We start from the raw sequence: 10,306 nt of genomic DNA, 5'->3' as shown, positions 1-10,306 counted from the left end.
CCATTTAAACCATACACTGTCTCCGTGTTTGTCACTTCCGGGACACTATGGAAGATATAAACATGACAAGATCGGAATAAAAATACGTTATGTAAAGGTGGCAACCAGTTTATTGTGATCAGAATCAGGTCAATAGGAATAATTTTATATACATTTCATTCAGCCCCACTCTGCATATATCAGAAAGCTTCTATTCTCAACACAGCCTGGTGGAAGTAAACGCATGCCATTTTGGATTATTGAATTTTTGCCCACTTAAAGGGTGAATTCTGATTACTTTCACTTTGAATTTCACACATTTAAAGCCAATCAAGGAATTTTGTGCATGTAAACATAGCTAATAAAGAAAGTTCTGGAAGAATGACTACAGCTTCAGTGAGCATCTACCATTCAAACATCGACATTTTGCGCTCATATATGCCAGTGGTGCGCAGTTCCACTATGACCACAGGTACTGGTAGCCTCTGTTACATGACTCAGAGATGCCGGCCAACAAGACGAGGAGGTGAATGTGGTAAATTTTTCTCATTCTGTAATAATGAAGGTGTGACGACTTTTATCTAGCTGTAACGGTGCGCCACGATTAATTACATGTAGTGGAAACCCTGAGATATACAGGGTTGAGGGACTTTGTGAATCGTAATAGGCTGTTGCAGGAAATATTTTTAGCACCATTTGCTATGACAGCGAAGCTGTTGTCATTGATGTGAGATGGTGTGCTGCTGTATGACTAGTCTGCTGTGGAGAAGGTGTTCTTCTCCATCGCCTCAGATTTGTCCTTCCTACAGCTCACTTTAGCCTGGTTAGGTGTTAGTTGGCTCTGTTGCTACTCCCCAAACAAACCACAAACCATTTGAAAAGAAATACTCTTCAAAATCTTGTTAAATGCACTGATAGATCCGAGCTTCCTCAGGAAATAGATTTTACTCATCCTCTTGTGTACAGCTTTAGAGTGGGGGAGTTTCCACTCACATCGGGGGTTGATGGCTGTTGGTAGTAACACTCTGGTGACTGTTGTCCTTCTAATCCTACAACCACCCCTCAGTGGTCTTGAAATTGTTTGCTTTCCTTTGAAGTCATCAGAAAATTAGTCAACCAAAAGACAGCTAATGTATTAACCTTCTACCTGAGAAAGATGAGCAGTGAGTGTTACGTGGTCATATTTAAACTCAGCTCCAGACGCCCTGCCTGAAAACTAATTGTTTCACATTTTAATCTGCGTTCTGTACTTCTGAGCTCCTACCATGGGTAAGTATATTGTTCATTAAAACGTATTGTTTATTATTTCTTGAGCTGTGCGTTTCCAGACAAACTTATATGGAGACAAACCTGGCCAGAAATTGCGTACAGTTTTTTTTTCCAGTTTAGAGATTTTATTTTTGCATTTTCCACAAATCTTTACCACTGTGTTTCTCTTCCTGTCCGACTCATGACTTTCTCATCAAATTGCTTCATAGCTCCAACCAAGATAAACCAGGGGTCTAACCTTGTTTGGATCTAAGCAGACATAGGTGCATAGAACAGCAAGCGAATCTGCCCAGACCCATTCACTTCAACCAGATATTATTGCTATGATTTCTGCCACAAATTCAGATTTGGTGTGTCTCAACTTTAAAGATATAGTGGGGAATCCTGTTCAGAAACACTTTTTACGGTGGGTGAAAAGGTCCCTCCATCCTGACAGTAATAAATACATTATGAATTCAGAAAAAGGAGGTAAAAAAATGTAATCTCTGTGAAAGCTGCAGGCCTGTAAAAACTCTGACCAATCCCTGCCGTTTGGTCCGAATGGCAGGGATTGGTCTGTCCCGCAAGTTCCGGTGGTATCACTTTATCTATAGGTTGTTCCACATGCCAATCATTCTGATGCACTCACGTAAAGCCAGTTTGCTTGCTCATTTTTTGCTAAACTCCGCTTATTGGCTGCGCATGCCCACTTCTATCTGGTTAGCTTCGGTGTCAACCATTCAGCCAGCTACGTGGGAGTGGATCCAGCCATGGGCTCAGAGACCCGAGGCTCTGGGGTGCCCCGCCCACGGGCGGGGGCCCCAACACAGCCTTGGGGGCCAGACTCCAGAAAGCAGCCGCCAAGAGTAAGCTGGCACCTCCCCGATCATCCAGCCCCGGACACCGAGGACCACAAACGCACCAGCGGGTCAAGGCACCACTAATGGAGGAGAGCAGGATGGTGGGATACCTCTGCCTGCTTAAATGTTGTGTTGTTCCATATTGTTCCCCCATATTGTGCGATTAAAACTGGGAGAGCCAAAAAAGGGGTGCCCGGCGCAGGCCCCCCTCCCCCCCATTTATCCTATACCCAGAACCCTCAATGTCTAAATGCGAAGAAGCCACCAGGGGTGAGGCCTACACAATCAGGCCCCTCCCCCATGCCCTCCCACTTCAATTAATGCCCTACGTACAAGTGTGTTGTTAGAATGTTATAAATAAAAGTGCCTAAGATGTATAATAAAATTGGGGCCAAAAATGTCATCGGACAGCAGTGCTGGGAAATCCTGCCCAGCAATACCCCCACCGCCCAAGGTCCTACATGTGTGGCAGTATGATGAGGCAGAGGGAGGTATCCGGGGATGGGGAGGAAGAACTGGGGAGCAGCATGCCCTCCCAGGAAGTCAGTTCCCCCGCTGACTTCAATAAGCACCCTGATCGTCGTTATAATCACCGTCAACCTTAGTCACCGTTTTTTATCATCGTCATTCCAGGTCATTATTTTGAATGTCATTTTGCTTTATTTTTCAGTGTTGATCATAAGTGTATTGGTTTTGATTAAGCATCATCATAACTTCGGAAAATAAATTGGAAAATGTAAGTGGGGCTCATCAGGCTTCTAGGAGACGCGTCACAGTGTAAAAACCCACTCAGCCAGTGTCAAGGACTGCGTTTAGTGAACCCGGATCAAGCCACACACTGAGGTTCGTTTAAGAGTTTTATTGAAGGAATGATGGATAGTGGATGATAGGAACCAGAGGGCTGCACCGGACAGGAGCAGGTGGATGGTGACAGCTGGAGCAGGTGGACCGTGGGTGCTGCACTGCGGAGCCAGTAGGCGCTGGGAACCAGGAAGCCTCCTGGGCAGGTGAGTGAGCGCTGGGATCGAGGAGGAACTGGCAGCACAGCAACAAGCGTTCTTAGGCGCAGGGAGAGCTGCCGGCAGGCACGAAGAAGGAGAGCAGGACAGGCATGAGGCGAAGGAGGCGATGAGGGAGTCGAAGGAGGAAGGACTGACGGACGGACGGACGGACGGAGGTCACAAGCAGCGTGATGAAGGTTGCAGGCAGAGCAACGACAACGTTCCGGCGGAGAAGAGCAGGCTGAGGAGGGTTTATGTAGCTGGTTTGACAGGTGGGCTGAGTCAGGCTTGATTAGTGGCGGCAGGTGACAGTGACCAGGTGAAGTGGCCTATACTCTACATTTAAAATCTTACTGCCACCTTAAACATCTAATCACCAATTTACATTTTTTATAATGCATGAAGCATTTATTTTTACATATAAAAGTTTCACTTTCTTTTCTTTATGATGATGGTGTAACGTTCCTGGCACTGGGGCTGTTAATTGCTGTCACCTGCTCCGGCTCCACCTCACCAGTATAAAGGTGCCGTGCCTCTCAGCCTCCAGTGCCAGAACGTCTCGAGCCATCTCGGTGAGAACTTCCAGCCCTTTCTGAATAACCCGTCTGTCCGTCTGAAGCCCGACCTGTTTTTGCCCTGTTTTTGAGCCAGCTCTGCCCTTCTTGGATTTTCCTGCCCACCTGAGTTCTGCCTGTCAGCCTCTGGATCTCGGACTGCCCACCCCTGTTCTAACCAAATCAGCCCGTGAGTACCTGAGATTGCCTGTCCCCTAAACTGTCTCTGTTTCTGGATTCTGACCCGGACCTGGACCTGGAACCTCCTTTTGGATTTGCCCTCGGAAACCTCTGCCTTATCAATCGACCTCCCGCTATCGGACCCGGACTGGACTAGGACAAACGACCCTGGATTCCTACACGGACTCTGCCGCTCTCAGGGACCAGAAGTAACCCTGACAACCCCGCTCTACACCAGGTTTAGTGATCTAGCTTCAAGTCCACAGTTCTGTCTGGCTCCGCTGATCACTAACTTGTCTTCTCACCTCCAGGAGCTGCCAGCCGATGAGCGTGAGCCGCACGCTGCAAGGGCCGTGCAAACCTTTCCTTTTAATAAAACATCAAAGCGTCACTGACCTGTTTTCGGGTTGTCTTTTGGGTCCATCCAAATACATAACAGATGGATGAAATTACTTTTAACCTTATCCAATTTAGAGCTTATTTTAGGTAAGTACAAAGCAATACACTTTAAATATACGTTTAATATATGTATTTATCTTGTAGTGAAATAATAAAAAGGATGGAATTGGAGGGAAAAGGAAGAGAAAATGTGATGAGAGTGCAGAAGAGGCCGTTAGCGAAGGTTGTTGGAAAACAGAGGAGGCAAAAAGAGAACGATGAAGGGACAGAGAACATAAAATGCTAGGTCTGTTTGGGAGACTTGTTGACCCCCTAACCAAGTAAAAAGTGTTCCCTAAATAGTAGCAGCCGGCTTAGTTTGATTTTATCTGCTTGGTTGAATTTGTTTGATTGTTGCAAATCTAAATGTCTGAAAGCAGCAAGTTATGTTTTTAATGTTTATTTGTTTTATCTGAAGGTGGCTGTATTTCCAAAATAGTAAGCAACTAGTTATGCTTCCTGTCAGCTGCATTGATTGTTTTTATCCCCAGAGCTGTTCATGAAGTTGTAAAAAACATATAAAGAACAAATATTCATTAAAATGCTTTAATGTCTTTATTATGTTTTACTTATATGTTGTGTGCCTTCATCAGTGATAATACCTTGTTGTGACATTGTTTTCTTTTGTTACAGAATATAATATACTTTTTCTTCATTTTAGATCTGTTTTGGGTCTGTTTTATTATTATTTATTATTATTTTCCATTTCCATTATTATTTTCCATTATTTTTTTATTTTATTTGTGGCAATAACCACTCTGCTATGTCTGATCTTCACAAATTTCGGTTCATATGATTTAATCTCCATAAAACAATTACTTGTTGCAATTTTAACCAGTTTTGGCAGTACAATTAAGGTTCAACACCTGCAGATCACAACAATTGTTTGTGGACATGTTTTGCAACCCTTTACCTTGCACTCAGCTTTCTATTAAAATGCATAGATACAGTATGATGTAAAAAGCAAGCTGCTTTGATCCTCTTCTTTTCTCAGTTTTAAACACACTGCAAAATGTGTTGTCACAATCCTGTAATAGAGATGCATAGACAATGCACAATGCAGCCCAAGTCCAAAGAATACATTCACAAGACTTAGAAATTCTGGAAGAATATTCATCTCTTTTTTTTCTAATGCTTCCAAAGATTGCAAAAAAAGTCTTTGTTTCATATAAACAAATTTCACACATGCTTGGGGTGATTTCAAACTTTTGCAGAGCATTTTTTATTTTATAAATTTTATTTTAAGTTTTCAAGGTTTAGAACATACAGATAAACAAACAGACAAAACAGATAAAGCCCAGATGCACTGATCATACATAAAACATTCCAGTCGACAAATGGTGTACACACATAACCAATGTGTACATAGTCACATACATGAGAATATATACACCCATTAAGGGGTGACCGAGGAGAGAGTCCATGGAAAAGTTTGCTCAGCTTAATCTAGTCTGTGAAAAGTGTTCCAGGAAGGGATTCCAATAATATAAAAAAGTGCCTTTAGAGCCTTTACGAAACCTTTCCATCTGTATTACGGACATCATGTCCGTCACCCAAAGGTGAAATGAAGGGGGAACAGATGACCTCCAATCCCTCAGGATTAGTCTCTTGGCAACAACCAGTCCCAGTTCTAATGGTTGCCACATTGTAGCGGGTATAGTCCTCTACACCCGAGGACATCCGAAAATTATGAGGTCTGGCTCAGGTTGTATGGGAGTCTTGTATGCCTTGGAGTACCAATCAAACACTTTATTGCAGAGCATTTTAACATCAAATATGTCTCAGTGAGAACTAAAAGATTAGAACGAGACCTGAGCTGTCTGTGGTGAGCAGCTGGTCTACACAATCTTGTGTCATCTGCTCACATAATCTTTCACTGCAGCTTGTCATGCTAATGAAAAAGATCCTATCAATAGAGTTTATATCCGCTACTTGCCCATTGCAGTCATCTGCTCTGGCTGTATTTCGACTCATTCGGGTTTTTCAAAAACGTTTCATATTCTATTATTTGGATTATCTATTTGCGGGCGCTCTATTGTTAATTTGTGATTTGTTTATTGACGTTTAACATTACAACAATGACTACCTCTTCCACCCATGCTTGTTTGAGTGCCAAAAAAAAAGAAAGAAAGAAAAAAGTGGAACCATATCGCACCAGGTCACAGTTTGCATGTTTCACACAGCCCCTAAAAATTATTTTGTCAAGAGGATCAAATCTCTTTGCATAAAGCTGTTTGCCCAGATCCAAAAGAGCCATGCACTTCCAAGAAAATCTGCATGCAGATATGAACATTTAGGTAAATGATACCCCGTTCAAAACAATTCTCAAGGACTAACACCAATTGTGGCTCACAGTAAGCATGAAAAATGTACCATTCCCTGGAAGTTGGGGTTAGTTTTGAACCAGAGCAAACACCATGGGAAAGGCTGTTCTTCAGGCTGATCGCACCACAATCAAAGGTCAAATACTGTATGTCACAAACAATATCATTGCCCCACTTCTACTGTTTCAGATGTTGTTTCAGATCATTGTTTTTCTTATGTACAAATGCATTCTCAGAGTTACTGGAAAATCTTATTGTTTTTAAAATTCTTAATGAGATTTTAGATTGAAAAAAAATCTCAGGTTAATATTCAGGCTTTGGAAAATTATTATTTTGTTTTTAGATAGATTTTAGTCATGAAGACTATCTTTGAATTTAATGCAACTACAATTTCCCTGCCCTTTTTGTCCTTTAAATTGATTTTAAATTATGTTATTTACTATAACTACTTAACATAGCCAAGCCAACTTTATTTAAAAAGCACTTTAAAACAGTGCACACTGACTAAAGTGTTGAACAAGAATGATTCACAGCGTGCAGTGGTGCAGGGGAAATGCCATGCATGGAGGCCTTTGACTCGTGCCTATCTGTTTGTGCAAATAAAACTCAAATACATTTTTTTGTTACCTTTATAACTTTTGCTTCATTTATTTTTTTATTTTGACACCATCAGGATTTAAAATATAACACTTTTTAAAAGTCTTAATTGTGGTGTTTTCTCATCCAGATTATGCATTTCTTTGTAACTCAGTTCTTTAGTCCCTCCCCTACAACAACTCTTGTTCAACATTTCATTGCTGTTTTATATGTTTTATTTCTTTGTTTCTACATGCAGTAAAGGATTTTGGTTACCCACTTTGCGTCTGTTCAAATAAAGATAGGTCTCGTAATAAACTCTAAAAGCTCATAGAACAATAATTCATATAGTAGTGATGACTTCATCAGGTATCACAATGTTGCTAATGTTTCCTGCACCACAAAAAGGCTGAAACTGATAGTGGAGGTGTAGAAAGCTCCTGTATCATAGGCAAATCCAGCAGACTTTGGTTAAGTCATGGACTAAAACTACTTGGCGCATGATGTTAAGAGTTGTTCTCGTGTCATGATCTTTGAGCGTTCACCTGTATACGTACATTACCAGGGCTCATCCTCTTTATAAAGCATGGAGAATGTGTCAGAGATGCAAACATAATGAGAAAATTTATCAAAATGAAGCGAAGAGTGCTGCATCTTCTAATTTGCATTTGCAATAAGGGACGCTTTTAAAATTTGCAGTGTTGCAGGCATATCTTAGTAGGTCATGTAGACTGTGGAGAGTTTTTAATCAAGTGCTGCATATGCTTGCAGCAAGATGCAAGGGCCAGAGGTGGGATGATATAGATTAGATTGAAAGACTTGCGGATGTGAGACAGAAAACTGGGGGTCTAAACAGATTGTGCAAGTTTACCATAACATATGTATTAAGGCTTAAAGAACTACATGTACTTTGAGAGAAAAATTGCATTAATAAATTAAATTCTGCATTTCTATTTCTCCCTGATTTTGATAGGATTTTTTTTTTCTTTTTGTACCTATCTTCAAAATCAAAACATCAAAAAAGACATCTCCCCACCAGAAAGAATATTGTACAGGAAGTGGCTACCATGACAAATTTCATAGAAATCATGCTCAAAAACAAGCAAACAGGAAACAGTGCGTCAACCCACTATGAAGACAGCATGTCCTGTGAAAATGATACCACAAGATTTACCCCTCAAGAGCGAGGACGCAAACACTGACAATGAAAAGGAGGAAAAAAAAAAACCTAAGACGCCACTTCTGGGTGGTCATGAAAATGATCAGTGAGATGTAAAGATCTGTGACATCCTAGATCAACAGTATCGGCGAGTATGTGGTTTAGGAAACAGAGCGTGCGAACCGGATTTCTTCTGTTTTATTTTCTCTTTCCAACTATCTCAGAGGGATGCTGTGGGCAAAAACAACGGAGGACAATAGCAGGTACTCATTCAAGCTTTCATCTGCAAAACTGATATCAAAGCGCCGAACAATTCAAGGGTTGCATGCAGGCGTTTATTAGCTTGTTTGAGTATTGATGCAGGTGCGGAATTCATGTCTACAGATCAGCAGCTCAATAGATACAAAGTTGTGGAGGGGGAAGCCTTTATGATGCCCTGCGATACATCAATGGAGTTCCCTATGAAGTGGTTCAAGGCTGATAAAGGCAAAGAATGTGGCAAAGAGTTTGTGGCTGAAGTGGAAGATTGTGGAGCATACAGAAGCCTCGCAGGGTGAGTAATATCGCCATTAATTTATGAGTACGATTACGATAGAAGCATTGATTTTAACTGAAAGCTATGGTTGAGTCAGAACCGTGAATGATGTTCATTTAGGTTTTCTCAGTGGAGAAGAAGCGTTTACAATGCAATGTTAACAGCAAAAACTTCCGTTGGTAAGAAGATCCCAACAACAGTTTATCTACCTCCATGTCCCCCCGCGCCCTATCATCCTGCTCTGCCAGCTGTTTGCATTCCCTCCTTCATTACATCCATGAATCCTCTCAATGGCAGCTCCTTGTTTTAACTCCATTCGCTATATTGCTTTAAGAGCTTTGAATGTCAGGTTCATATTTATAGGGTGTTCCTTAAAGCATATGTTTCAATAATCTGAATGCTCAAACTGATTTGATTGGAGTATTGCTGATCCTATGTCTACATTTATAATACGGTGACCGTTGGATATTATCGCAGTTTTATACGGCAGCTTCTTGGATATTAAAGGCAGAAGGTTTTAATGAACTTTTCTATTTGGTAATCTTCGCTGTTGTTGCAGATCAAACTTGACTCTGCACGTCATCAACAGAACTAGCTTGAGATGTTTTCAGCACAGCGAGAGCAGCGTGATGTTGCTGGTGGGCGAAGGCGGGATCATCCGCTGCCCCGGCTATACCTGCTACAACAACACGGGCGTCGTTTGGTACAAGGTGAAGTGCACACAAGCTCAAGATAAAAAAAAAAAAACATTTTACAACACTTAAAATGGTTTTCCATGAATCGGGTACTCCATCAGTGCCCTAACAGATCACGCGCTGCCAGATGTCAGCAGACAGCCACTCATGCATTCGCTCTTTCAGAAAAACAAAGCCGTGTCTGCGCAGCGCAGAACCTCCTGTGAAAACGAGGGTCAGCTACGACTCTGCACGGTCTACAAAGAGGACAGGGGGGTATATTACTGTGACAGACAAATAAGTGAACAAGGAATCCCGTGGACCTTCAGGAGGGCCGTCAACGTCACAGTCGTACGTAAGAGTGTTTACTATTTCTGTGTTATTACCTGAAAACCTCATCTAAACTCCACGGTGTTGACTTGTTTGAATCTAGGACCGTTTGCTTCCTACGTCCTCTAAACGCCATTGCTCCGCCGGTTGTTAACCTCCTGCAGGGAACCACTGCATTATGTATGTGTTATGCCGACGACCACCGTGAATTGCACCTTTGTCAACATTAAAGAAAAAATACAAATCTGGACTTAATTCTGACACCTTTGAAGCGTCACTTAGCACCTTCAAAACCGAACACATAAAAGGGTAAATGGCTTGTTCTTGTGAATCTCTTGATAACAGTCATACCTCTATAAATACAGCCTGCATGAAATCTGTAACTGTGACAAAAAAAATAGTCTGGTTATTTCTCATTTTTTCCATGCTATCGATTTTAATTAACAAA

General features: G+C 41.6%; 1 protein-coding gene across 1 annotated transcript; it reads left to right on the top strand.

Moving 5' to 3' along the window:
• Positions 1 to 8,350: 8,350 nt before the first annotated feature.
• On the top strand, positions 8,351 to 10,196 carry LOC118562802. Its single transcript, XM_036135679.1, has 4 exons — positions 8,351 to 8,582; positions 8,704 to 8,872; positions 9,414 to 9,564; positions 9,715 to 10,196. Exons 1-4 carry the CDS (start codon positions 8,474 to 8,476, stop codon positions 9,916 to 9,918), a joined length of 633 nt encoding a protein of 210 aa, XP_035991572.1. The 5' UTR covers positions 8,351 to 8,473; the 3' UTR covers positions 9,919 to 10,196.
• Positions 10,197 to 10,306: the final 110 nt, after the last annotated feature.

This window comes from Fundulus heteroclitus, chromosome 4 (assembly GCF_011125445.2).
Source record: "Fundulus heteroclitus isolate FHET01 chromosome 4, MU-UCD_Fhet_4.1, whole genome shotgun sequence".
In the NCBI taxonomy this organism is placed as follows: domain Eukaryota; kingdom Metazoa; phylum Chordata; class Actinopteri; order Cyprinodontiformes; family Fundulidae; genus Fundulus; species Fundulus heteroclitus.
This window is presented reverse-complemented; position numbering and strand designations above follow the sequence as displayed.

Coding starts and splice junctions, on each gene's coding strand:
- LOC118562802 (XM_036135679.1), top strand. CDS start 8,474: ATGTGGTTTAGGAAACAGAGCGTGCGAACCGGATTTCTTCTGTTTTAT. Junction 8,873..9,413: donor GCATACAGAAGCCTCGCAGG/GTGAGTAATATC, acceptor CTGTTGTTGCAG/ATCAAACTTGACTCTGCACG. Junction 9,565..9,714: donor CGGGCGTCGTTTGGTACAAG/GTGAAGTGCACA, acceptor TCGCTCTTTCAG/AAAAACAAAGCCGTGTCTGC.